This window comes from Rhea pennata, chromosome 4 (genome assembly GCF_028389875.1).
Source record: "Rhea pennata isolate bPtePen1 chromosome 4, bPtePen1.pri, whole genome shotgun sequence".
Taxonomy (NCBI): domain Eukaryota; kingdom Metazoa; phylum Chordata; class Aves; order Rheiformes; family Rheidae; genus Rhea; species Rhea pennata.
In genome coordinates, this window is record NC_084666.1 from 670,364 (window position 1) to 694,691 (window position 24,328).

Sequence of the window (24,328 nt, forward strand, 5' to 3'; positions counted from 1 at the left end):
CTCCGAGGAGGAAGCAGCCGCCGGGGCGCTGCTCGGTGCCCAGGGATGGCAGCGCAGGGGGCAGATCTTTACGAGAGCCTGAAGATTAAATATCCTCGCAGCTTCTCTCAAGGTGAGGCGTGCTGCGGGCGGGCCGGGCCGGGCCGGGCCGGGCCGGGGCGGCGCTGCCCGGGCTCGGCGCGGCCCCGCTCAGGCCGCCCCGCGCTTCTCCCCGCAGCGGTGGCTCCCGGCGGGGCGGCGGCGCCGCGGCGCCGGGCGCTGCGCCCCGCGCTGGCCCTGGGCACCGTCGTGGCTCTGGGCGCCTCGCTGGCGGCCCTCGGCGCCCTCTGTAAGTGCGGCCGGGCCCGGGCGCGGCGGGCGCGGCGGGCAGGAGCCGCGGCCGAGCCCGCGGCGCCGCTCCGAGCCGCCGCCTCTGCCGCCCGCAGACGCGCGGGCCGAGCGGGAGCTGCGGGCGGAGCGAGCCGCGGCCGCCAACGCCTCGCACGGTGAGTCGGGCGGGGCCGGGAGCGGGGCCGGGATGGGGCCAGAATAAGGACCGGGGCCGGCATCGGCATCGGCACCAGCATCGCCACCGCGGCTGGGAGCGGGGCCGGCGTCGGGCTGGGGCCGGGATCGCGACTGGGACTGGGATCGAGAATGAGGTCGGGATTAGGAACGGGACCGGTACCGGGGCCGCGACCGGGCGGGGATCGGGACCAGGGCTGGGATGGAGACCGGGATCGGGGGTGGGACCGGCTCGGGGCCAGGATCAAGAGCAGGATCCGGGCCGGGAACGCGCCAGGATCGAGGCTGGGATCCGGAAAGGGGCCAAGATCGGGCACGGGGCAGGGATCAGGGCTGAGATCGCGGTCAGGAGCGGGACTGGAACGGGAACTGTGCCGGGATCGGGGTACGGAAGGGGGATGGGAGCGGGTCCGGGATCGGGGCGGCCGGAGGGCCGCTGCGCCGCCTGATGCCGGCCCGCTCCGCGCGCAGAGCCGCCGAGGGGCTGCGCGGCGCCGGGCGGAGCGGCGAGCTGCCGGGAGCGGCTGGGTAAGGGCGTGCGGCCGGGCAGAGCCGCCGCCGGGCCGCCCGCGCCCGCGCCCCGGCAGCCGCCCCGGCGGCGGCGGAGCCCGGAGCTGCCGGCGCCCGGCGGCGGCGCCCGGCGTCCCGCGCCCGGCGCCCGCGGGCCGCGCCGGGCCGGGCCGGGCCGGGGCCGGGGCGCGGGGGCCGGGCCGGGCCGGGGCGGCGGCTGCGGGGGAGCCCGCGGCGCGGGCGGCAGGATCGGCCCCGGGGCCCCGCTCCGCCGCGCGGCAGGATCTGCCCCTGCCTCCCGCCGCCCCTGTCTTCCCAGGGCGGTGGCTGCAGCGGCTTTCCATCGGCTGGCGGTACCACGACGGGAACATCTACTATTTTTCCGATGAGCGCAAGCCCTGGCAGGACGCGGAGGATTTCTGCGTGTCGAAGCAATCCCACCTGACCTCCATCACCAGTGCGGAAGAGCAGGTGGGAGCTTGGGACAGAGGTCCTGGTGCCACCTCCCCGTGTGGCCCCAGCGGGGCGGAGGATCGGCTCTCGGGGACGCGGCCCCCAAGCCCCGCCCGGCGCCCGCAGCCATGCGGGGCCCCCAGCCCGAGCCCCGGAGACCGGGACGCAGGAGCAGGCCGGTCCCCCTCGCCGGGGGCTGCCCGCAGCGCCGTGTCCCTCCCCGTGCAGAGCCCCACTCACCCGCGGGCGGCATCGCGGCTTCTCCCCGCTGCTTGAAATGCAGCTGCGGCTGGAAGAGACCCGGGATCCCCATTTGGAGGCGGTAGGAAAAGGGGCTGCAGGGCTCCGGCTTGTCTCACTCCTGCTCAAGGGCTACCAGCGACCTCGGAGCAGTTCGGGAAGGGCAGATGCTGCACTGGCACCGAGGCAGAGCGCGTCTCCTCCTGCCCCGGGCCCTACCCGGACCCGACCTGGGGCGGCCCCACCGCCTCCGGGTCCCCGTGGGCGCTGGCCCCGGCCCCGGCCCCGCCGCCCAGCGCCACCCTCCACTGCCACAGACCCGCCCGCGCCGCCCGCTGCTCCCGAAAAATCCTCCCGCCCGCAGCGCTCCCGCTCTCTGCCCTGTCTTCTAGGACTACCTCGCCAGGGAGGCGGGGAAAAGATTTTACTGGATCGGCCTCACCGACAGGGTGAAAGAAGGCACCTGGCGCTGGGTGGACGGCACCGAGTACAAGCCAGGCGTCAGGTGAGCGGGGCCGGGCGAGGCGCGGGGCCGGCGCGGCAGCGGCCGGCTCTGCCCGGCGCCCCGACGGGCCGGCGGCGCCTGCCGTCTCTCGGCCGTGCTGGGGGCGACGCTGGAGGCCCGGGCAGCCGCCGCTGAGCTCCTGCACCCGCAGTTTCTGGGCGCCGGGGCAGCCGGACAACCGGGACTACGGGCAAAACGGCAGAGAAGAGTGCGCCCAAATACACCCGGTGGGAAACAGCCTCTGGAACGACCATAACTGCAACGTCTCCTTCCTGTGGATCTGCAAGAGGCACTTTGACGCGGCCGGGCTGTGACGGGGCGGGCTGCGGCGGGGGCGAGTGCTGCAGCGGGTCCCGGCGGCGGCGGGTGGGGGCAGGGGTCCGCGGCGCCGCCCGGCTGCAGGCGCCGAGCCCCGACGGGGCGGCCCACGGAGCTGCTGCCGGCAGCGAGCGCCGCTCCCCCTCGCCCCTCACAACCCCCCGTTGCCGCCCCGCTGCAGTGCGGCCCCGGCCCGGCCCGGGCAGCGGCTGCCCCGGCCCGAGGGTGACCCGCAGCCGGCAGGCAGCAGCTCGCGGCGGGACGCCGACGGGGCAGAAGTCGCGGCGCCTGCATCTCCGCCTGCGCCCAGGGCCGCTTCGGTGCCGCGGGCGGGCGACAGTGCTGCCGTGTCCGCTGGCGTGGGGCTTCGCCCGTGGGGCAGCGCCGCGGCAAACAGCAAATACACGAGCTGCGGCTCTGCGCGGCGGCGGCTCCCTGTGCTTCCTGGACGTGCGCGGCGAGGCCCGTGCACTGCGGCCGCCCCACCCGGGACCCTCGTCGCTCGCAGGAGCCCTCTTCTTTCAGCGGGTCGCAGCCCGGTCCGCGTGGCCTCGCTGCCGCCTGCGCTGCTGGGGTCGGGTTTTAGCGGAGGTAGCGGAGAGCGATGAAGCAGCGCCGGGGGGGGGGGGGGGGGAAAGGGGGGCAGGGGCAGGACGAGGAGGGGGCGGAGAGCCGCCGCCTGCCGCTGCGGGGGGGGCCGTTCGCGGTGCCTGCGCGCAGCGAGCGAGCAAGCTGCGCTCCCGTGCACGGGCGCCTCCGGGGGGCGGCAGCTGCCCGGGGACCCCGGCAGCGCGCAGCGCCCGGTGCGAGGTGCCGCGCCGGGGAGGCAGCCCCGCGCAGAGCGTCCGCCAGGCCGGGGAGGATTTGTCCTCTGGAAATAGCTCCTCCCTGGTCCAAAGAGTTTCTGCCGCGGAGAGCGGCCCCCGCGGATGGCACCCCGGCCGCGGCCCCGGGAGGCAGTTTCCTCTCCTGATATTCCCCCGCCAGAGACGAAGGCTCCTAGAAAGCAGCAGCCCTCTGGGCTCAGCACGGTGCTCAGCGACGGCAACGGGGCGCGGAGGCGCTCGTGAAACGCTGGAGCCTGAGCTCGGGCCGGGGCCCTGCGCGGGCTGCCGCGGTGTCCAGCCGCGCCGCGGGCGCGGGGGCCGTCGGTGGGGAAACGGGAGCTGCCTATAGCAGCCGCAGCACAGAGCGGCGGAGCAAGGCTCCCGGTGCGGCCCCGCGGGCTCCTCGGGCCTCTGCGGCGGTGGAGGGAGCCCGGGAGCCGCGGCCGCGCACCCGAGGGTGCCAGGCTGGCAGGTGGGTGCTCCGCAACCGCATCCGGCCCAGCGAGCCCGTCGGGCCGAGGAGGGGAGAAGACACGCAATGCTGGCGCGATAGCGCGGGCGGTGTGATGGACGGCATAGGGCGAGCTCTCGCAATCGCTCCGGAGCAGTTTCCTTTTACTGGGACACTAATTTAAACACAAGCACCAAATGCAAATGCTGCTAAACGGAAGTAGTCGCCGGGCGCTGCTCAGCACCCAGGGGTGGCGATGGAGGGGGCAGACGTTTACAAGAACGTGGACGTGAGGCAGGGATTTCGTCTGGGGGAAGGTGAGGCGTGCTGCGGGCGGCAGGGACTGGGGGGTCCTGCTCACGCCAGGGACCGGGATCCTGCCCACGCCAGGGACCGGGATCCTGCTCACACTGGGGACAGGGACCCTGCTCATACCAGGACCAGGGGTGCAGTTTGCATCCAGCCTCAGAGGCTCTGCTCTAGCGGAGCCCTGAGAGCTTGTCAGGAGACCTGTGCTGTGATACCAGCCAGGCAAAAACAAGGCCAGAGATGTGGCCTGACCGTTCCCCTCCCTGTGCTCCCAACAGGGAGCAAGAAAGGTGTCCTGAGTTAGGAAACTCAGGCAACAGCAACAGCTTGGCTTTGGGTTTGTGGGTGATGAAGAAGACAAGAGGATGACAGAAGGTCCCCCAAAGAAACTGCTGACTCGTGAAGGGTGTAAAAGGCCTGTTGAAAGCTCGTTTTCCATTGGCAGTAGAAGTATAGATGCAGGGAGGACTAGACAGCCAGCCCTTGCCCTCTGTGTCACACCAGCGGCAGGATGAGCAGAAGTCATGGTGCTTGGGAGGATGAAGGAGCGTGTGCAAGCAGAAAGCGTCATGTTTACAATAAATTTTTGCTGCCCGAGGCTTCATGTCGAGTTTTGCTGCAATCATTTCCTGCACCCTGTGGCTGTGTCCCGCAGCTGTGGCGTGCCACCCTGCCCCCCTCCCAGCACGCTGTGCCTGCAGCACCCAGCGCCTGCGGTTTGGCCCCAGCACATCTTGTGTGGCACAATCGACCACGAGGGAAATGATCCTGAGGAACAGAGGAGCTCTCCTTGCCCGGAGGGAGAAGGTGCTGGGGGAGGCCCGTGAGGCTGGTGGGACTGCAGGACAGGATGCAGCCCGGAGCCAGAAACGGGGAGTTCCTCCTGAAATACCTCCAGGGTGTGTGTGTGTGCGTGTGTGTGTGCCCACGCGTGGACAAACGCCCCAGGGCCAAGTTCCCTTTCTGGGGCTTTCCTAGCGCTCTCCTCCCACAGGCTCCGAGGAGGAAGCAGCCGAGAGGCTGCGCGGCGCCGGGCGGAGCGGCGAGCTGCCGGGAGCGGCTGGGTAAGGGCGTGCGGCCAGGCAAAGCTGCGGCCGGGCCGCCCGCGCCCCGGCAGCCGCCCCGGCGGCGGCGGAGCCCGGAGCTGCCGGCGCCCGGCGGCGGCGCCCGGTGTCCCGCGCCCGGCGCCCGCGGGCAGGTGCGGGCCCGGGCCCGGGCGCGGGGGGCGGGCGGGGCCGGGGCCGGGGCGCGGAGGGTGGGGGCCGGGCCGGGCCGGGGTCGGGGCGCGGGCGGCGCTGCGGGGGAGCCCGCGGCGCGGGCGGCAGGATCGGCCCCGGGGCCCCGCTCCGCCGCGCGGCAGGATCTGCCCCTGCCTCCCGCCGCCCCTGTCTTCCCAGGGCGGTGGCTGCAGCGGCTTTCCATCGGCTGGCGGTACCACGACGGGAACATCTACTATTTCTCAAGATCAAAAAAGACCTGGGAGGATTCAGAGGCCTTCTGCACTGCAGTGAAAGCCCACCTGGCCTCCATCAGCAGTGCGGAAGAGCAAGTGAGTGCTTGTGTCTTGGGGAAGACTGGAGTTGGTGTGAACCTCTAGCCTTGTCTTGAACTTGCCCAACCTCAGCCTTGCCCAGCTCCGCCTGCAAATCCCCCCGCCCGCAGCGCTCCCACTGTGCATCCTGTCTTCTAGGAATACATCGCCGGGCAGGCGGGGAATTTGCAGTACTGGATCGGCCTCACCGACAGGGTGAAAGAAGGCACCTGGCGCTGGGTGGACGGCACCGAGTACAAGCCAGGCGTCAGGTGAGCGGGGCCGGGCGAGGCGCGGGTCCGGCGCGGCAGCGGCCGGCTCTGCCCGGCGCCCCGACGGGCTGGCGGCGCCTGCCGTCCCTCGGCCGTGCTGGGGGCGACGCTGGAGGCCCGGGCAGCCGCCGCTGAGCTCCTGCACCCGCTGCCCCGGACAACTGGAGTGACAGGACCGGACGGGGAGAGGATTGCGCCCACCTGCAGCTGCAGCTCTCCCACCGCTGGGACGACAAGGGCTGCAGCTCGCCTCTGCGCTGGATCTGCAAGAGGCACTTGGACGCGGCCGGGCTGTGACGGGGCAGGTTCCGGCCTCTCGCCCGGGTCCCAGCCCGGCCTCCGCTGAGCCCCAGCTTCAGCTGCCGCCGCCGCCTGGGTTGCCCCCCGCCCCTTGCTGGAGCAGCTCCCCCCTCCACCACCCTCTCTGCGGCCCTGGACCATCCGCTGCCCGCTGTCCTCCTCGGGGACCACGGAGCTTCCCACGGGACGCCCCGTCGGGGGTGTGGGGGGGGAAGGGTCCTGCTCTGCTGCCCGTGGGCGAAGGAGGACAGTGCTGTGCGAGGTGGCACCACGGCCCCCAGGCTGGGACCCCCCCCCCCGGGTGGCCCCAGGATCCCACTGCGCCCTTGTCCTTAGGGGGTAGCTCAGCACCCTCGGAAGGGGGGGCAATCGTTGTCTGGAGCGAGATCCCCGAAGCTTCCACGGTCTGCATTCCTGCTCTCTGTTTTTAATTAAAAAGCCCAATTCAACTGTATCCCACAGCGCAACTGTGCGCTAATCTCTTCTGCTTTGCGCCTGCAGCACTTGCTGTCACTGGAAGGTCGCAGTTTCCTAAGGAATGCCGTTTCCGCGGCTCTTCCCCCGCTGGGTAGCGGGAGCAGGAGCGGCAGGCGGAGGGCAGGGATCCTGCGCTCGGGAGGCGCCTCCGGCTGCTGTGCCGGGGGGGACGGGCAGGGCCGGGGGGGCCTCGCTGCCGCCCGCAGCCGCCTGAGGGGAGCAGGGAGGACGGAGCCGGCGTCTCGCCGCGGGCCGCCACTGCCCGGGCCGGGCCGGGGCCGCGCTGCAGCGGGTCGGAGGGTGAGGGGGCAAGGGGGAGCGGCGCTTGCCGCCGGCAGCGGCTCCGCCGTCCACCCCGTCGGGGCTCGGCGCCTGCAGCCGGGCGGCGCCGCGGACCCCTGCCCCCGCCCGCCCCGTCACAGCCCGGCCGCGTCCATGCCCTTCTGGCAGATCCAGCGCAGAGGGGAGCTGCAGCCCTTGTCGTTCCACTGGTTGGAGTCCTCGGGCTGCAGGTGGGCGCAGTCCTCGCGGCCCTCGCTCGCCTCTTCCCAGTTGTCCGGCTGCCCCGGCGCCCAGAAACTGCGGGTGCAGGAGCTCAGCGGCGGCTGCCCGGGCCTCCAGCGTCGCCTCCAGCCCGGCCGAGAGACGGCAGGCGCCGCCGGCCCGTCGGGGCGCCGGGCAGAGCCGGCCGCTGCCGCGCCGGCCCCGCGCCTCGCCCGGCCCCGCTCACCTGACGCCTGGCTTGTACTCGGTGCCGTCCACCCAGCGCCAGGTGCCTTCGATGCCCAAGTCCGTGAGGCCGATCCAGTACGCGTCACCCCCCACCTGTTTGGTGAGGTATTCCTAGGGGACACGACGGAGGGCGGGAGGGGTTTGCAGGCGGAGCCGGGCGGGCTCTGCAAGGAGGAACCGGCGATAAAGAGCTGCAGTCCCCACGCCCCCACCTGCTGCTCCGGGCTGGTGATGGAGGTCAGGTGGGATTGCTCCGACACGCAGAAATCCTCCGCGTCCTGCCAGGGCTTTGGCTCTCTTGAGAAATAGTAGATGTTCCCGTTGTGGTACCGCCAGTCTTCGGAAAGCCGCTGAGCCAATTGCTCTGGGAAGACAGGGGCGGCGGGAGGCAGGGGCAGATCCTGCCGCCCGCGCCGCGGGCTCCCCCGCAGCGCCGCCCGCGCCCCGGCCCGGCCCGGCCCCCGCGCCCCGGCCCCCCCGCAGCCGCCGCGCCCCGGCCCGGCCTGGCCCCCGGCCCGGCCCCGGCCCCCACCCCCCGCGCCCCGGCCCGGCCCCCACCCTCCGCGCCCCGGCCCGGCGCGGCCCGCGGGCGCCGGGCGCGGGACACCGGGCGCCGCCGCCGGGCGCCGGCAGCTCCGGGCTCCGCCGCCGCCGGGGCGGCTGCCGGGGCGCGGGCGCGGGCGGCCCGGCGGCGGCTCTGCCCGGCCGCACGCCCTTACCCAGCCGCTCCCGGCAGCTCGCCGCTCCGCCCGGCGCCGCGCAGCCCCTCGGCGGCTCTGCGCGCGGAGCGGGCCGGCATCAGGCGGCGCAGCGGCCCTCCGGCCGCCCCGATCCCGGACCCGCTCCCATCCCCCTTCCGTACCCCGATCCCGGCACAGTTCCCGTTCCAGTCCCGCTCCTGACCGCGATCTCAGCCCTGATCCCTGCCCCGTGCCCGATCTTGGCCCCTTTCCGGATCCCAGCCTCGATCCTGGCGCGTTCCCGGCCCGGATCCTGCTCTTGATCCTGGCCCCGAGCCGGTCCCACCCCCGATCCCGGTCTCCATCCCAGCCCTGGTCCCGATCCCCGCCCGGTCGCGGCCCCGGTACCGGTCCCGTTCCTAATCCCGACCTCATTCTCGATCCCAGTCCCAGTCGCGATCCCGGCCCCAGCCCGACGCCGGCCCCGCTCCCAGCCGCGGTGGCGATGCTGGTGCCGATGCCGATGCCGGCCCCGGTCCTTATTCTGGCCCCATCCCGGCCCCGCTCCCGGCCCCGCCCGACTCACCGTGCGAGGCGTTGGCGGCCGCGGCTCGCTCCGCCCGCAGCTCCCGCTCGGCCCGCGCGTCTGCGGGCGGCAGAGGCGGCGGCTCGGAGCGGCGCCGCGGGCTCGGCCGCGGCTCCTGCCCGCCGCGCCCGCCGCGCCCGGGCCCGGCCGCACTTACAGAGGGCGCCGAGGGCCGCCAGCGAGGCGCCCAGAGCCACGACGGTGCCCAGGGCCAGCGCGGGGCGCAGCGCCCGGCGCCGCGGCGCCGCCGCCCCGCCGGGAGCCGCCGCTGCGGGGAGAAGCGCGGGGCGGCCTGAGCGGGGCCGCGCCGAGCCCGGGCAGCGCCGCCCCAGCCCGGCCCGGCCCGCCCGCAGCACGCCTCACCTTCCCCCATATGAAATCCCTGCTTCACGTCCATATTCTCATAAACGTCTGCCCCCTCCATCCCCACCCCTGGGTGCTGAGCAGCGCTCCGGCAGCTGCTCCCTCCCCAGAGCCTGTGGGTGCAGCGTGTGAACATAACTTAGTTCTCCAAGAAAAAGAAACTACCCTGAAGTGACTCTGAGCTCTGACCGGATGCCTGCTCATCCCACCACTTTTGATATCACCCCCCCTCGCAGACGCGGGGCTGCCTCGTACCAGGCTGCTCCTGCCAGGCTCGCTGCGGCCGGATGCAGCCGTTGCCTGCTGCTGCCACGCTGGGCTCTCGCGCTCTGCTGGCATCGCACGGGCAGCCAGCCTGCTACAGCTGGGATGCCCAGGGAGCCGCCCACTCATCAGGTGCCCAGGCCTGAAGTACTTGATGCTTTGCAGTTACCATTACATCTGGCTGATGAATCTATATGAAAGTATCCAGAAAGAGGAACACACATTAGCCAGGCACCAAAAGCAGAAACGCTCAACAGGAAGCAATATTAATGACCGTGAAAACAGGGGCCTCAGGAGTCATCCTGGCTGAACCTGTGTGCCCGTGCTGCTCAGCAGCTCTCCTTCAACCCCCCCCCCCCAACACACACACACACACACTCCCAGCACTGGGGCTGCCTGCCCCCTCCGGGACAGAGCAGGGCCCTGTGGTCGGGATGTGGCCATCCCTAGTTTCACGTAGTTCCAGGCTCCACAAGTGCCACCAGGCTGGGGTTACACCCTGGGCACCAGCACTCTGCAGCGTAAATGTACCCAGGTACCAGCAGCAGCCCAGCTCCTGCCCTGGCAAGAGCTGCGCTGGAGCACAGAGCAGTCCGGGTGCGACGCTTCGCTCGGAAAGCAGTCTGCAGAGTATCATCACCCAGAGCGGAAGGCATGCAATGCAAGGCCAGAGGCTCATAAACACATTTGCAGATTTTCCAGATACTCTGCTCAGGTCAGCCAGCTTGTTTCATATTTTGTAGTGTTTCAGACAAAACAGAGGTGCCCAAACCACTGACATGCGCAACATCTGCTCAGGGCTCTGTTTCATCCCCTACGTTCTGCCTTCCTCTGTCTCCCTGGCTGCTCCCTTTCTGTCCATCCCCCCTGGATTCCCTTCTTGGTGCCCACGCGGCTGATCCCAGCCTCTGACCGGCCTGTGCTACCGCCAACGGGAGCTCACTGCCCCGTTCTCCCTCCAGAGAAAGAAAACCAGCCCCTGAGTGTATGCCTAACACTAAACTCAGCCCAGAGAGCCTCCCTGGAGAGCCCCCTCCCTGTGTCCTGCGCTGGGGTAGGGCTGGGGGCACAGGGGCCAGGTAGTGCCGCAGCCACAGCCAGGGACCACGGGCAGCTGGGGAGGGAATGGCGAAGCCCCGGCCGCCGCTGGGAGCTGGGCTCGCTGCTCCGCTTTCCCTGGGCACGGCGCTGGCCCGCATCCGTCCCGGTTGGACAGCGGGATGTGGCCAGGGCCAGCTCCTTCCTCCGGGCTCACAAGAGGGCTGGGTATTTTGGGGCTTCCTCGGCAACAGAGGTTCCCAGCATCTGCCCTTTTCTTCAGGCTGACAGATGAAACGCTTGCAGAAGCCACTGAGGGAACAGCACGTCCTGTAAAGGCGTTTACGGTCTGGAGGACCTGCCAGCTCGTGGTCGGTCCACCACAAGCAGAGGCAGGGAATCGGAGGAAAGGGCGAGCACACGTAGAAAACTGAAACTTCTTTTCCGGTAGTCCTGTTTCCATCCTCATTTTTTATTATTTAAGAAAAGATAGCAATGCCTTACACATCCAGCCCTTTTGTTTCCACTGGCATCCAACACTTTCCTGCCCTCCCGAGAAGGCACCGGGATGGGGCAGACAGATGTAAACCCTCCCCGTTTCCGGCTCACATCCCAGTTCTTTCTTTCTGAGGCTCCTCTGACAAGCTGGCCGCCTCTCCTGTACATTTGCTGGCCTTGAAACCAGTGCCTGCTTGTGGGGAAGGTGGGTTTGGTTCCCTTCATTTCCCCTTTTTAATTCCCCCTTTTCTCCCCAGTGGGTTTGGAGAAGGCCCAAAACACCAGCCTCAAGCCGCCCAGTCTCACCCCCCAGGTACCTGCCCCACTTCTGCAGGGCTCGGCTCCCTCCAGGTGTGCCACCCGCGCTGCACAGGGGCACGAAAACCCTCTTCCAGGCGGGGAGTGGGGCAGGGCTGCCGGCACCCCGCCTACCGCGACGCCTTGGCGCTCAGCTCCCGGTCCAGCGCCTGCACGAACTGCTCGTTGAGGAAAAGCAGCTGCCCGTGGGGCAGGAAGTGGTCGAGGAGAACCTCGGCCTTGTCGGCCCGGAGCAGGACGTCGGTGCCGGGGCTGAGGAGGCGCAGGGAGCTCAGGAGGCGCTGGGCCAGGCGCCGCAGCGTGGTCTCGGCCAGCAGCAGGTTCTCGTGGGGGTCGCAGACCAGGGCGAAGCCCAGCGCCAGCACGGCCAGCCACACCACCGTGGTGGGCCCGGCAAAGGGGTCCCCGGCGGGCAGCCGGAACAGCCCGCCCGGGGCGGCCTGCAGCGACACCGGCTCGTCGGGGAGCTGCGGCAGCGCCGGGGCGGGCCGCCCGGCCCGCGGCCGCCTGCAGCAGCCGGCACTGCGAGTCCACCTGCCTGGGAGAGCACGGCCACCGGTACCGCGCGGCCAAGGCCACCCGCCGGCCCGGCCCCGGGGGGCAGTAAGGCCCGGGATGGGGGAGAGGCTGACAAAGCCCCTGGGGGGGTCGATCAGGCCCCTCAGGCTCCCAGGGCGTGTGTGGGGGGTGGTTAATAAGATCTCAGGAAGCCCCCCGGGGGGGGGGGTCAGGGGATAGAGGGTAAGACCGCAGAGAGGGGACCCCGGTGGGGGGAGTGGATGGATAAGGCCTCGGGGGGGGGGGAGTCCCCAGGGGGAGTCAATAAGGTCCCTGGCGGGGGGGGGGAGCCTGGGGGGGTCGATAAGGCCCCGGGAGGGGATTGATAAGGACCCCGGGGGGGGGGCTCACGGGGGGGTCCCGTCAGGGTGGATCGCTAAGGCCCCGGGGGGGGTCTCACCGCAGGGGGGGGTCGCTAAGGCCCCGGGAGGGGTCCCGCGGGGGGGGGTCACGGGAGAGTCCCCAAGGGGAGTCAATAAGGTCCCTGGGGGGGGAGCCCGGGGGGGGTCGTTAAGGCCCCGGGAGAGGGTCGCTAAGGCCCCGGGGGGGGGTCCCGCCGGGGGGAGTCGCTAAGGCCCCGGGGGGGGGGGTCGCTAAGGCCCCGGGGGTCCCGTGGGGGGGGGTCCCGCGCAGCCCAGCCCAGGCCCGGGGGGCGGGAGGGGGGGGTCGCATCCCGGCGCGGCCGCCCGCGGTACCTGGCCACGGCCAGGAGCTGCTCCTTGCGGCGGAGGCGCTGCCGCGCCGGCGCCCCCTCGGCGGGCGGCCCGAAGACGCGCGCGTAGAGCACGCGGCAGCGCGGCGGCGGCGGCGGCGCGGCGGGGCCGGCGGCGGGCGCGGGGCCGGCGGCGGCGGCGGGCGCGGGGCCGCCCAGCGTGTGCAGCACGAACGCGCGCACCATGGCAACGGCGACCCCCTCCCGCGCGCGCCGCAGGGGGCGGGCGCCGCGCTGGCCCCTCCCTTCCTCCTCCCGCTCTTCGGCCGCCATTGGGCGCCGTGTGCGGCTGGGCTCTGCTCAGATTGGCCCAGCGCCTGGATAGGCGTGGTCCAGCCGGGCGGGGGCGGCAGCGATTGGCCGGCACCGCGGAGCGGAAGGGGCGCGCGGCGGGGCTCGGCGCTAGTCGGGCGCACGCGACAGCGCCAGGCCGTCATTGGCCAGCGTCACGGGAAGGGAGGGACGCCGCTCCCTGATTGGCTAACAGCGGCGGGCGGGCGGGGTGGGGCGGAGCTAGGAAGGGGGTGTGGCCCGCGCGGCCCCGCCCCGCAGCTCCGCCTCAGAGGGAGGGAGGGGAGCGGGGCCGGGGGAGGCCTTGGGGGGGGAGGGCAGGGCCTGTGGGCGGCATGGGCTGGGTGGGGGGGGGACAGGGCCTGGGCGGGGGGGGGGGGGAACAGGGTCTGGAGGCAGCATGGGCTGGGGGGGGGGGGGAAACAGGGTCTGGGGGGCAATATGGGCTGGGGGGGGGACAGGGCCTGCGGGGGAACAGGGCCTGCGGGGCAGCATGGGTTGCAGGGGCAGGGCCTGGAGGGCAGCATGGGCTGGGGGGGGGGGGGCAAGGCCTGCAGGGGAACAGGGGCCTGGGGATCGGTGTGGGCTGGGGGGGGGGGACAGGGCCTGCAGGGGAACAGGGCGGGATGGCCTGGGGGAGCAGCACAGCCGGGGGGGGGGGGCAAGGCCTGTGGGAGACAGCACAGCCAGGGGCTGGACAGGGTGCTCCAGGTCGGGGACGTTCCCATCACATGGTGCTCCTGGCACGGGATGCTCCAGACGGGGATGTCCCGCGACGGGGCGCTCCCAGTGCGCCGTGCCGCTGGCGCGGGGCGCTGCCACTGCGGCATTCCTAGTGCAGGATGCTCCCCACTCCCCCGCCCTGCAGCCCGGTGGTGGTGGTGCTGCTGCTGGGTTTTAGACCTCCCCTCCTGGTCCCACCAGCACAGCCAAGCCCAAGGCCCGGGTATAACAGAAATACCAGAGCAGGGAGAAAACGTGCCGGATCAGGGGGCAGCAGTGGGCAGTTGCAGCTGTTTCTGCTGCTCGGATGCACGTTGGCCAGCCCGGAGAGAGCCCTGGCACCGCTCCGGGAGGGAAGTTTCCCCAGAGCTGGTGCTTTGTGGAAATGCCCCGTCCTTGCCTGCGGCATCCGGGCAGCTCTCCACCGCCAGCCCCGCTGCAGTGAAACGTGCCGGGGAAGCGGGCAACTTAGGACAGGAACGGAGCCGGCAGCCGCGGCTTTCAAACGTTTGGCTGGCTGCCGCTGCCATAAAAAGCTGGAGCGCTCGAAGCCAGGCGCGGAGGGGCTGCTGGCTCCCGGCCCCAGCAGTTTATTTTCCTCCGAGCGGTTACACAGCACCATGTGGGAAGTGAGGTTCTTCTCTCCCTCCTTAGCAGGTTACAAAACCAGGGAGGGTAAAAATGAAAATAGAAAACAAACAAACAAAACAAAAAAACCCCAGAAAAACAAAACAAGGAACGAGACACGACGGTACAGAGACACGTGGCGCCCACAATAAAACCTTTCTCCCGGCCCCAGGAGGGGACCGTTGGCAGTGCTAATCGCAAATCGCTTCGCCTATTTGGAAGCAGCCCTACTAAAGTTACCAACTACCTTAAATAAGGAAGGAACAAATAAGAGAGCCGGGTGCACCCCAAAATCACTATTTTAACAAGGGCCGGCAGCCACGGGGGTGCCCGGCCCCTCCGGGCGCCCGCGGCTGGCTGCTCCCTCGCACCTCGGCCGGAGGAAGCGCAGGGCCGCAGCCAGGCCCCCTTTAAGTGCTTTTCTGCAACGTTTCTGCCAATTAAGTCCAGCCAGAGGCCAGGGCCCTTCCCTGGGTGCCGGGAAGGGGGTTGCCCAGCTCCGGTGCTGCTGTGGGTGACCCCAAGCCGCAGCCCGGCAGTTTTTCCTGCCGCTGAGACCCTGCCCGTGGTGCCCAGCCCATGTGGGGGGCCAGGGGCACCCAGGTGGTTAAGGCAGCTCCAAGCTCTGCCCCATGCCAGCCCCACAGGGCTTTCCAGGATGCTTGAGCATCACGTGCTCAGAGGGGGAAGCAGGGTACAGCCGTGCCCACCGCTGCGATCGGGGGCAAGGGGAGAGGATGCAGCGCGCAGAGCTCCGCGCCTGCAGCGCAGCCCGGCTCGCCCCACGCACGCGGGTGCGCGCGAGCTGGCCCAGAGCCCAGGGCGGTTTCGGCTGCAAACAGGGAGCGGTCCCGAGCTGCTGCCGCGGATGCAGACGCCAGGCAGGGATGCAACGGGCCGGGCTTGGAGCTGCCTGCAGGATCCGGCACCCCGGACAGGGTGAAGAAATAAAAATAATAATAAAAAAATCCCCTCCACGCCCCAGGGAGCAGCAGGGGCAAAACCAGGGGCGGCTTCACAGCAGGGCAGGGCCAGGCAGGCATCCGGCACCGTCAGAAGTTCTTGAGGCGGCTGTAGAGCTCGCGCTTGCTGCGCTCGCCCGCCCAGGTGCGGCTCTTGAGGCGGAACTTGCGCAGGTCCTCCTTGAAGTCCTCGTGGTGCATGGGCCGGTAGTCCTGGGGCTCGCAGTGCGCCTGCCGGGGGGGGGAGGCTCAGGCCCCCCGGACGGCGCCTTCCCTGCGCCCGCTGCCCGCCCAGACCGGCCCCCCCGGGGCGCTCCGGTCTGCCCGCGGGCTGCAGCCTTCCCGCGCGCCGTGCCCCGCTCACCTGGTACTGCGGGAAGAACTCGCGGTAGCCGCCTTTGAGGACGTAGAGCTCGGGGTAGTGCAGGTGGGGGTACTCGTTACAGGCGCGGTCCTTCTCCCGGACGAAGCGGCACCTGCGGGGCGCGGGAACGCGGCGGGAAGAGCCGCGGGGCGGCGGAGCCGGGACCCCGCGGGCGGCCGGCATGGAGCTTCGGCACCGCGGAGCCCGCCGGCGCCGACCGCAGCGCCCGCCCTCCCCCAGCCTCGGCACTGGGGACCGTCCTGCCGCGAGGAGACGTTGGAGGAGGGTTTTTTTTGGAGAAGCCCCAGCCAGCCGGGGCGGCAGGTCCCCCCAAAGCCACCCCGCGAGACGCCGGGTCTCCCCCGGCCCGCGGGGGGACACTTACATCCTGGGCCCCCTCTCGGAGGAGAATTCGCAGTGGAATATCACGATCACCCTCTTCGCGGCGTCGAAGGGCACGATGGGCTTCTTGAGCAGGAAGTCCTCCACGTCCTGCTCCATGGGCAGGTTGACGGCGCCCTGCACGGGGACGGGGGGCACCCTCGTCACCCCGCGGCAGCGCCGCCGGCCCGTCCCCCCCCCCCCCCTCCCGCCCGGGGCTGCGCCCACCTTGATGTGGCCTCCCTCGTACTCGTAGGGGTAGCGGCAGTCCACGATGACGCAGCTCTCGATGAGGCTGCTGAACTGCCCGTTCAGCACCGCCACCATCTGCGGAGCAGAGGCGCCCGTCAGCACGCGCCGGGGCCGCGGCGGCCCCCCGCGCCGCCCCCGCGCCCTCACCATCTCCGGGGAGATGTACTTCAGGTCCTGGTGCTTCCCTTCCACCGTCTGCAGCAGGTAGGCCTGCAAGAGACGCGTTATGGACCGCGGCCCCGGGGGCCTCCGGCTGGGCGCCACGCGGGGCTCGGGAGCCCCCCGCTCCGCTCCGGCCGGGAAAGCCGCGGCTGCTGCAAAGCACCGGCGCCGCGGGAGCCGCTGCTCTGCACGCGAGCAGCGCTGCCAGGCTCCGTGCCCGGGTGCCTCCACCAAGACCAGCGAGGTCCTTCAGGGCGCGGGAGGAAGGCGGCTCCCAAGAAAGGGCTGGAGGACAGAGCCAAGCGGGGAGCCCCGGCGCCGCGTCCCCTTCCCGTGGGGCCAGGGTCCCGCGCCGGCGCCCTACCTTGGAGAAGTCCCCGATGAGCTCCCGGTGGTCGTTGGCCAGCATGTTCTCGATCTCCTCGTGGCAGAAGGACCGGGAGCGCAGCAGCCGTGCTTTCTGCGAAGGACGGGCGTCAGCGGGGCTCGGCCGGAGCCCCTGGCACGGCTTCCGCCCCGCTTCGAGGGACCGGCGCGGCGCCTACCGGCTCAGCCGCCTTCTCCTCGCCCGGGGTGCCGGCCACGCTCCTCCGCCGCTTGGTTTTGACCGGCGTGTCTCTGTCCGGGGGCCGGTCTATCCGCTTGAGGATGGGCCTGATGACGCTGCTGGGCATGGAGGGCGAGCGGAAGAGCTGCCGGCACTTGCCGCGCTTCGCCGGCCGCTGTTCGGAGGAGAGCCCCGCGTTACCGGGGGACGCCCGGCCCGCGCCCGAAGCCCCACGGCTAACCCCGGCCGCGGCACGGGGGGCCCGGGCTGCTGCTTGCAACCGAGCCCTTCGCAGCCCAGGGCGGGCCACGGCTGCCCGCACCGCGGCTCCCCTCCCCGAGACCCCCCAGGACCCCAAAGCAGGGCCTTGGGTCCCCCCCCACCCAAGCCCACCGGCCCCGGGGAGCTCCCACCTACCGGCTCTGCCTCCTCCTTCTTCACCAGCGGGGCGGTGAGCAGGTTCTCCATTCCCTGCGGCACGTCCGCGTCGCTCTGGCGCGGCGGGGAGAGGCAGAGGCGCACGTGAGCGGGGCGAGCCGTGCCAGCCCGGCGCCCGGCGGCAGCGGAGCTCTCCCTACCTTCCCGTCCTCCTCATCCAGGATCTCCATGAAGCCGTCGTCTTCCTCCTCGGTCACGGAGGAGGTCAGGGAGCAACGGCGCAGCGTCACGGGGCTCTCGCCCTCGGGTACGTTCTCCTTCCCGGGGGTGTCGAACTGGGCAGGGCAGGGCGCAGGACTGAGCCGGAGCGGGTCGTCCTCGCTCCGGGCAGCGGCCCCAGGGACCGCAGCGGCCAGGGCAAAGCCGCACGGAGCCGGCCCCGGTATGGCACGGCGGCTCCCGCGCTGCCGGGCCCCCCGGCCAGCCCCCCGCCCCGGCTCACCAGGAGGTCCGGAGCGGAGCCGGGTCTCCGGGCGAAGGGGTCCGTGGCCGCAGCCCCGTCCAAGCGGCTGCGGTGACCCGGCCTCTGCGGCTTCTTGAACACAGAAGCCTCCTGCGAGGGAGGGGAGGGCATGGTGTTGGCGGCCACCCACCCCGTGCCCGCTCCCGCCCGCCTCGCTGCCCCACTCACATCGTCCCGGGCCTCCCGCTCGCTGCTCCTCGGGCCGCTGAGCTCCTTGGAGTTGGAGATGTTCTTCAGGGCCGGGCTGGCGCCCAGGAGCCGCGCCTGGAGCAGACGGGGAGGTGAGGAGCGCCACGCCGCCCCGCTCCATCTTCCTCCTCCTCCCCACGAGCCCAGCCAGAGCAGGATCTGGCCCTCCGCCAGCCCAGGCTCCCGGCAGCAGGTTGGACGCTGCATCCCCCAGGGCTTACCGGCAGGGAGTGGATCCTACGAATAAGGAGCTTATTGCTGCAAAGAAGTGAGAAAGGGGATTGGATCAGAGCAGAGATGTGCCCTCAGGGCTCGACCGGTGTGACCCCTGTTCCAGCCCCCCTGCAATGGGGTGAGACCCCCCCCCCCCGGGGCTGCCACAGCATGCAGCTCCCCAGGGACCTTGGGGCCCCGAGGAACCCCAACGGCCCGACCCAGACCCCGGAAAGCCCGCTCACTCGCTCTTTAACAACTCCCCCAGACTCCAGAATTGCTTTCTCAAAGCCGCAGGGAGAGAAGGGACCAGCAGGAAGCTGCGGAAGAGGAGTGACGGGGGGCAAGGAGGCCCCACAGCCTGCCCACCCTCCCCCCAACACGCTGAGGGGACGGGGCCACGCCAGAGGCGATGCCGTGAGCGCTGGGGCAGGGGCCGTCCCTTGCACGCCCCGCGCATTGAGCCCCTGCAAGCTTTGCAGCGGGAGCGCAGCCCGTGCGGGTGTCCAGGCTGGGACAAAGCCGGCGGCAGGGCCCCTCGGAGCGGCGAGGCTGGGAGCGTCGCTGCAGCAACCCCGCTCTCCACCTGTATGTAAATGGGCAGCGCCGGGAGGGGGAGCGCCGCGGCCCCGGCACGCACCGGAGCGCTCGCGGGAGCGCAGGAATGCCGGCCGGCCCCGCCGCGGCCATCTGCTGCCAGTTACTCATTCTCCCGGGGAACATCTGTCGGGAAAAGCCTTTGCAAACGGCCACTGCAGGTGCAAGGGGGAGGCAGCGGCAATCCCGGCGCCCGGACACCGCCACCTGCCAGATCCCCACCCCCGGCACCCTCCGGAGCACCGGCTCCGGGTTCACAGCCGGCACCGCCACGGAGCCCTACCCCAAGGGGCCCCGTTTACAGTGCCGGCGCTGTGCAAGGCATCAACGTGTCCCTGGCACCAGGCATTTTCTTAACCCACAGGAAGCAGATCTGCAGCTGATAAATAGCTGGTAGTGCCGGTGGGGGGGGGGGAAGCAGTGCACCATTTCAGACGTAATTCCTGCATGAAGGTGATGAAACCGTAGACTGGCACTTGCTGGGGCTTTGCTGCTACCTTAGGCCTCCTCTCTGCCCTGCAGGTCCCAGCCCCTATGTCCAGGTGGAGGACGGTGCCCCTGGACCCTCCCGGGTCCCCCACCCTGGTCTGTGGCCACTGGTCCCTAATGACTCCCAGCCGCCCTCCTGCACCTTCCTGCGGGCCCCCGCAGCAAGGAAGCTGAGCTGCGCAGCACTGGGAGCAGCCAAAAACCCGGCCACAGCCCGAACACGCTCGCTCCAGGCACCCGCGGAGGGTGCAGCGGGCCGGGGCGGGGGCGCATAGCGAGAAAGAGGCAGGAAGCCCGAGGGCGGGGAGCTGCTTTCGGCCGCGTTGGCCCACGGGGGCGAGAACGGTCCCGGAGACACTCACACTTCAAGTGCCTCGGGGTCCTCCTGCGTCGGGAGTCCAGCCCCACTCCTGCGGGAAGAAGGGGCAGGGATCAGCGCCCGGGATCCTGGCCCCCCCCTCGGGCCCGGGGGCGCCGCAGGCCTTGCGGGAAGCTCCCGGTGCAGCAGGACGGGGCCCGTCGCGGGCATCGCCGCCGTGCTCGGGCAGCTGCCCCATCCCGCCGCGAGCGCCCCGGCGGCGCCGTGCCCCCGGCAGCAGCCCCCACGTCCGATCCGAGCCTCCCGACGGGCTCCGGGGAGCCCCGGGAAGCGGCCGCAGAGCCGGACCGCGGGCCAGCGGCCCTGGCAGCGCTTTTACACGGCTCTTCCAGGAGGGAAGAGGACAAAACCGAAAGGAGCCTCTCAAGAGGAAGTTTCCAAAACAGGAACTGCGGAGGCCGGGCCTCCGCCAGCGCGGGCACGTTTAAAATTCAGGAGTGACTCAGAGCCGGGGCCAGAGCCAGGGAGCCGCAGGCAGCCCTTCCTCCAAGGGGCTCCCACGTGCTCCCCGGCCCCAGCACCAAAGCCCCCCGCTCCCACCCCCCCGGCGGCTCCCGAGCTAACGGGGAGCCCTGCAGAGCCCGCGGCTCGGGGGCCCCCGCGCAGCCCCCACGGCGCGGGGTGGTAACACGAGCCGGGGTCCCGCCGTGGGACGTGGTCCGGCGCTCACCCGCATCCGAGGACTCGGAGAACACGGAGTCCTGGGAGGAATCTGAAGACACCGAGTCCTGCGACAGCCTCGACCAGTCGCTCTTGAACGACATGCCCAGAATTTTTCTCTTGGGGGTGTCGAAGTGGCTGCAGGAAGGGGAAAGGACGTGTCAGCTCGAGAGGGGAAAAACGCATCTGCCCTGCAAGGGCCGGAGCTCTGCCCCGTCCTCCCCCCCCCCCCCGCCCTCGCACGGCCCCCGGGCCCCGGCGGCGCTTAGCGCCCTCCCCGCGGCACCGCCGCCGCTCCGGAGAGCGAGGGCTGGGGCCGAGGCCGGCAGCGGCCGCCGCGGGGGGCTGCCCGGCCCCGACGGCCGCACTCACCTGCCCAGGCCCGTGAGGTTGTCCATGTCTAGGGCTAGCGTGGTCACCGGCGACATGCCCGCCGGCTCCGGCGCCCGCAGCGCCGCCAGCCCGGGCAGCGCGCAGGGCGGCGGGGGCTGCGCCCGGGGCCGCCCTGCGCAGCCATGCCGGGGGGGGGGGGGTGCAAAAAAATAAAATAAAAATGATAAAAAAAAAAAAATAATAAATAAAACCCGGAGCAGCGGGGCGCGGGGCGGCGGCCGGGCTCAGCGGCGCGGTGGCGGCGGCATCGGGGGGGGGGGGGGGGAAGCGGCGGCGCGGAGCAGCGGGGCGCGGGACGGCGGCGGGGCGGGAGCGCGCGGGGCGCCCGGGCGGGGAGCGGCGGAGCCGCCGCTGCCGCGGCCGCCCCTATTTATATTCGAAAAATAACAAGGGAGGCGGCGAGGCGGCAGCCAATGGCGCCCGGCCCCAAAGCCCGGCCCCGCGCGGGGCGGGGCAGCGGGCCGCCGTCGGGGGGCCTGGGGGGGCGGGCTGTGGGGGGCTTGGGGGGGTGCGGGGTGCGGGGCTGGGGGTGCACGGGGACGAGACTGGGGGTGCATGGGGGGGAGGCCTGGGGGTGCACGGGAGTGGGACTGGGGGTGCACGGGGGGAGGCCTGGGGGTGCTCGGGGGTGTGACTGGGGGTGCACGGGGGGAGGCCTGGGGTGCACGGGGGTGGTCTGGGGATGCATGGAGGCAGGGCTGGGGGTGCACAGGGGGAGGCCTGGGGGTGCACGGGGACAGGGCTGGGGGTGCACGGGGGCGGCCTGTGGGTGCACAGGGGAGGCCTAGGGGTGCACGGGTGGCAGCATGGGGGGACGGAGCTAGGGGTGCATGAGGTGCAGGGCTAGGGGTGCATAGGGTGTGGGGTTAACTGTGCATGAGGTCCAGAGCTGGGAGTGCATGAGGGGCAGCCAGGGGCTTGGAGCTGGGGGGGGGGCGAGGAGGGTGGCCTGGGGGGGTGCAGGGCTGAGGGTGCATGGTGGGGAGGCCTGGGGCATGCGTGACTGCAGCGTGCAGGGGTGGGGGGAATAGCCTGGGGGGTGCAGGGCTGGGGGTGCCTGGGCATATATGGCCCTCTGGGGTGCGTGGCTGGGGGGCGCATGGGGCTGGAGGGATGTGGGTGGTGCAGTTAGGGGGTGCATGGCAGAGCACATGGCCAGGAGGGATGTGGGGCTGGGGAGATGTGGGGGGTGCATGGCAGGGTGCGCATCCAGGAGGCGCATGGGGCTGGAGGGATGTGGGTGGTGCAGTTAGGGGGTGCATGGCAGAGCATGTGGCCAGGAGGGATGTGGGGCTAGGGAGATGTAGGGCGTGCATGGCAGGGTGCGCGGCTGGGGGGGCGCATGGGGCTGGAGGGATGTGGGTGGTGCAGTTAGGGGGTGCATGGCAGAGCACGTGGCCAGGAGGGATGTGGGGCTAGGGAGATGTAGGGTGTGCATGGCAGGGTGCGCGGCTGGAGGGGCGCATGGGGCTGGAGGGATGTGGGTGGTGCAGTTAGGGGGTGCATGGCAGAGCACGTGGCCAGGAGGGATGTGGGGCTGGGGAGATGTGGGGGGTGCATGGCAGGGTGCGCGGCTGGGGAGTGCATGGGGCTGGAGGGATGTGGGTGGTGCAGTTAGGGGGTGCGTGGCAGAGCACGTGGCCAGGAGGGATGTGGGGCTGGGAGATGTGGGGGGTGCACTTGGGGGCGCACGGCCTGGGGACCCGGCGGGGTTACAGCTTTCTCATGCAAAGCGGCAGCTGCGGGGCGGGCGCTGGGGCGGGAGCGCGCTCCGGCTCCTGCGGCCTGGGTGGCCTCGCTTTCATCCATTGTCCGCCCGCCTCCTTCCCCGCTTTCCGGAGGGGAGCAGAGGGGGCGGCCGGCCGAGCCCCCCCGCGCCCCCGGGCTCCCCCGCCGGCGGCAGCCCCGCGGCCCCCCCGCCGCGCTCCGATCTCTCCCTCCGCCGTCGCGCCCGCTCCGGCGCTGCGGTGAGCGGCGGTGTCTCCACCGGGACCTACGCCGGCTGGCTTTGACGGCGTGGTGTGGGGTGGCGTGGCGTGGCGTGGGGTGGGGTGGCAAGGCGAGGGTGGCACCGCGGGGGGCGCGGGAGGAGGTGACCCCCTGCCTCCCTGCAGCAGCCGGCGGGAGCCGCGCGTGGTTGAGCCGTGCCGGCTGCGCGAAGCCTGCGGCAGAGCCGGGGCGCAGCCCTGGAGGCCCCCCGAGCCCTCTGCGCGCAGTTGGGCGTGCGGAGCTCGCCAGAGCCCTGGAAAAGCCTGGAAAATAAGTTACTCTACTTTTTTCAGTTTGTTATCCTAACAACCTTTTTCGCGCTGCTTTGATCCGCAGCAAGGAGCGGGCCAGGAAAGCAGCTCCCGTGCTCTCCCCCCTTCGCGGTCAGCAGGGAGGTGCCATCCTTGATGGGAACCGGATCCGCTGGCTCCACCTGGGCTCTTGCACAACGTCTGCCTGGGGCTGGCGGTGAAGCAGCACCTTGGGGTGCAGGTAGGGCGGGTGCTGCAGCAGCGGAGCCGGCAGAGCCCCCGTCCTCCGGCTTTGCCAGCGGGAAAATCAGGGGTAGCAGCTGGGAGACGGTGGCCACGAAAGGCGCGCTCCACCGAGCCCCTGTGCGTCGGAGCCAGCAGCGCGGCAGTGCAAGCGCCGAGGCTGGGGACGGCGGTGGGACCACCAGGGCGGGAACGCCGCCGTGCCAGACGGGGTCCGAGCGGTCCCCTCCTGCCTGCAGCTGGCCGCAGACGCCCGCAGGGGCTGGCGTCGGGCAGGCAGCAGCAGGAGATAAACTGCCCCGCCGGGCAGGAGCCTCCCCTGCCGCTGTCCCCGTCCCACCTCGCTGCCGTGGGGCTGCGCCGCGGACGGACCTTATCGACCTTCCCAGCGTCCCGCTTGCCGCCGGTATCGCTGCAAGCAGGGCCTTGCACCTCCGCGTCGTCTCTGCCTACCGACGTCCCCATCCCTTGGCGAGCTGTGCCGGCCGGCAGCAGCCCCGCGGAGCTGTTTCCCCGGGGGATTGGTGCCTCCCTGGCTCCTGGGAAGCTTTGCCGGCGGCGGGACGAGCCCAGATCCGGCAGTGCCATCTGCAGGCTCCAGCTCGGCTCGGCCCCTCCGGCTCGCGCCCTGCCGGGGCATCTCTCTCACCCGGTGTGCAGCTCGGGGGCTCACACGGATGTGCCTGGCCTGGGGGGATCCGGGAAGGGATTCGCCGTGTTCCTGCCAGCCATGGGGGCTGCCCTGCGGGGGGAGCGCGGGAGGGGGCTGCAAGGCAGGACGTTCGCAGCAGTGTGGGATAAATTGCATTAAAGAGATTTTCCCAGGCAGAGCAATAATACCTACTGCCTAAAACAACCAGGGAGCCTGGCACGTCCTCGTGCACCTTCTGGGATTATTTTGTCTCCGAGCGGGGCTCGAAGGCTGTCACGGTCCTTCACAGGGCCCCAACAAGCTGCAAACCCTTCGGGCTGCTGCTCTCCTGGGCAGGGCTGGGGAGGAAACCTCGGCTGTCTCGGCTCTCCACTGAGTTGTCAGCGCACTTCCCGTCTCGGTCTTGCGGGGTGGGGACCTCGCTAACCTTGCTGTTGGGCGTCACTGCGCAAGCCAAGACCCACATCCCGCCCAGCCGGGCCTCCCGCGCTCCGCACGGCCTCGGGAAGGGCCTGGGCACGTGGCTGCAGCTGTTTCCCAGCTTTCTGGCTTCCCAGAGCTCTCGTGGTTCAACCTGCGAACGCTGCCCGTGTTACCAGCACCCCTGAGCTGGGAAG

General features: G+C 71.2%; 5 protein-coding genes across 6 annotated transcripts; 2 read left to right on the forward strand and 3 right to left on the reverse strand.

Annotated features, from left to right (window-relative positions):
- Positions 1-45: 45 nt before the first annotated feature.
- LOC134139740 (C-type lectin domain family 4 member K-like) lies at positions 46-2,558 on the forward strand. Its single transcript, XM_062574479.1, has 6 exons — positions 46-112; positions 426-485; positions 976-1,032; positions 1,334-1,485; positions 2,100-2,212; positions 2,364-2,558. Exons 1-6 carry the CDS (start codon positions 46-48, stop codon positions 2,524-2,526), a joined length of 612 nt encoding a protein of 203 aa, XP_062430463.1. The 3' UTR covers positions 2,527-2,558.
- Positions 2,559-4,967: 2,409 nt separating this feature from the next.
- Positions 4,968-6,674, forward strand: LOC134139741 (C-type lectin domain family 4 member F-like). The gene is made up of 3 exons (XM_062574480.1): positions 4,968-5,181; positions 5,515-5,666; positions 5,808-6,674. The coding sequence occupies exons 1-3, from the start codon at positions 4,968-4,970 to the stop codon at positions 5,922-5,924; spliced, it is 483 nt and encodes a 160-aa protein (XP_062430464.1). The 3' UTR covers positions 5,925-6,674.
- Positions 6,445-9,119, reverse strand: LOC134139742 (C-type lectin domain family 4 member F-like). The gene is made up of 6 exons (XM_062574482.1): positions 9,059-9,119; positions 8,696-8,755; positions 8,149-8,205; positions 7,642-7,793; positions 7,428-7,540; positions 6,445-7,276 (listed from the first exon to the last, which is right to left on the reverse strand). The coding sequence occupies exons 1-6, from the start codon at positions 9,117-9,119 to the stop codon at positions 7,114-7,116; spliced, it is 606 nt and encodes a 201-aa protein (XP_062430466.1). The 3' UTR covers positions 6,445-7,113.
- A 1,666-nt stretch (positions 9,120-10,785) lies between these two features.
- AP5S1 (adaptor related protein complex 5 subunit sigma 1) lies at positions 10,786-12,719 on the reverse strand. The gene is given in 4 exon segments (XM_062574483.1): positions 10,786-11,661; positions 11,663-11,714; positions 12,430-12,542; positions 12,630-12,719. Coding segments are annotated over 4 exon segments (630 nt in total). The 3' UTR covers positions 10,786-11,286.
- Positions 12,720-14,016: 1,297 nt separating this feature from the next.
- On the reverse strand, positions 14,017-19,834 carry CDC25B (cell division cycle 25B). Of its 2 annotated transcripts, none has more exons than XM_062574468.1 (13): positions 19,507-19,834; positions 18,067-18,082; positions 17,825-17,920; positions 17,636-17,746; positions 17,334-17,468; positions 17,173-17,247; positions 16,754-16,930; positions 16,573-16,668; positions 16,194-16,256; positions 16,023-16,121; positions 15,799-15,932; positions 15,414-15,525; positions 14,017-15,280 (listed from the first exon to the last, which is right to left on the reverse strand). In XM_062574468.1, exons 1-13 carry the CDS (start codon positions 19,671-19,673, stop codon positions 15,140-15,142), a joined length of 1,422 nt encoding a protein of 473 aa, XP_062430452.1. In that variant the 5' UTR covers positions 19,674-19,834; the 3' UTR covers positions 14,017-15,139. The 2 variants fall into 2 exon arrangements, with proteins under 2 accessions (XP_062430452.1, XP_062430451.1); XM_062574467.1 differs by having other exon boundaries at positions 18,067-18,103.
- Positions 19,835-24,328: the final 4,494 nt, after the last annotated feature.

What these genes read in the sequence shown, in the direction of transcription:
- CDC25B (XM_062574467.1), bottom strand. Translation starts at nt 19,673, where the DNA reads ATGCCCGCGACGGGCCCCGTCCTGCTGCACCGGGAGCTTCCCGCAAGG. An exon ending in GTAGGATCCACTCCCTGCCG is followed by an intron (nt 17,921 to 18,066) that starts GTAAGCCCTGGG and finishes CGTCTGCTCCAG; the next exon opens with GCGCGGCTCCTGGGCGCCAG. An exon ending in TGGATGAGGAGGACGGGAAG is followed by an intron (nt 17,248 to 17,333) that starts GTAGGGAGAGCT and finishes CCGCCGCGCCAG; the next exon opens with AGCGACGCGGACGTGCCGCA.
- LOC134139741 (XM_062574480.1), top strand. Translation starts at nt 4,968, where the DNA reads ATGCAGCCCGGAGCCAGAAACGGGGAGTTCCTCCTGAAATACCTCCAG. An exon ending in GAGCTGCCGGGAGCGGCTGG is followed by an intron (nt 5,182 to 5,514) that starts GTAAGGGCGTGC and finishes CTGTCTTCCCAG; the next exon opens with GGCGGTGGCTGCAGCGGCTT. An exon ending in TCAGCAGTGCGGAAGAGCAA is followed by an intron (nt 5,667 to 5,807) that starts GTGAGTGCTTGT and finishes CCTGTCTTCTAG; the next exon opens with GAATACATCGCCGGGCAGGC.
- LOC134139740 (XM_062574479.1), top strand. Translation starts at nt 46, where the DNA reads ATGGCAGCGCAGGGGGCAGATCTTTACGAGAGCCTGAAGATTAAATAT. An exon ending in TCCTCGCAGCTTCTCTCAAG is followed by an intron (nt 113 to 425) that starts GTGAGGCGTGCT and finishes TGCCGCCCGCAG; the next exon opens with ACGCGCGGGCCGAGCGGGAG. An exon ending in TCACCAGTGCGGAAGAGCAG is followed by an intron (nt 1,486 to 2,099) that starts GTGGGAGCTTGG and finishes CCTGTCTTCTAG; the next exon opens with GACTACCTCGCCAGGGAGGC.
- LOC134139742 (XM_062574482.1), bottom strand. Translation starts at nt 9,119, where the DNA reads ATGGAGGGGGCAGACGTTTATGAGAATATGGACGTGAAGCAGGGATTT. An exon ending in GGCCGCCAACGCCTCGCACG is followed by an intron (nt 8,206 to 8,695) that starts GTGAGTCGGGCG and finishes CTCCGCGCGCAG; the next exon opens with AGCCGCCGAGGGGCTGCGCG. An exon ending in GAGCTGCCGGGAGCGGCTGG is followed by an intron (nt 7,794 to 8,148) that starts GTAAGGGCGTGC and finishes CTGTCTTCCCAG; the next exon opens with AGCAATTGGCTCAGCGGCTT.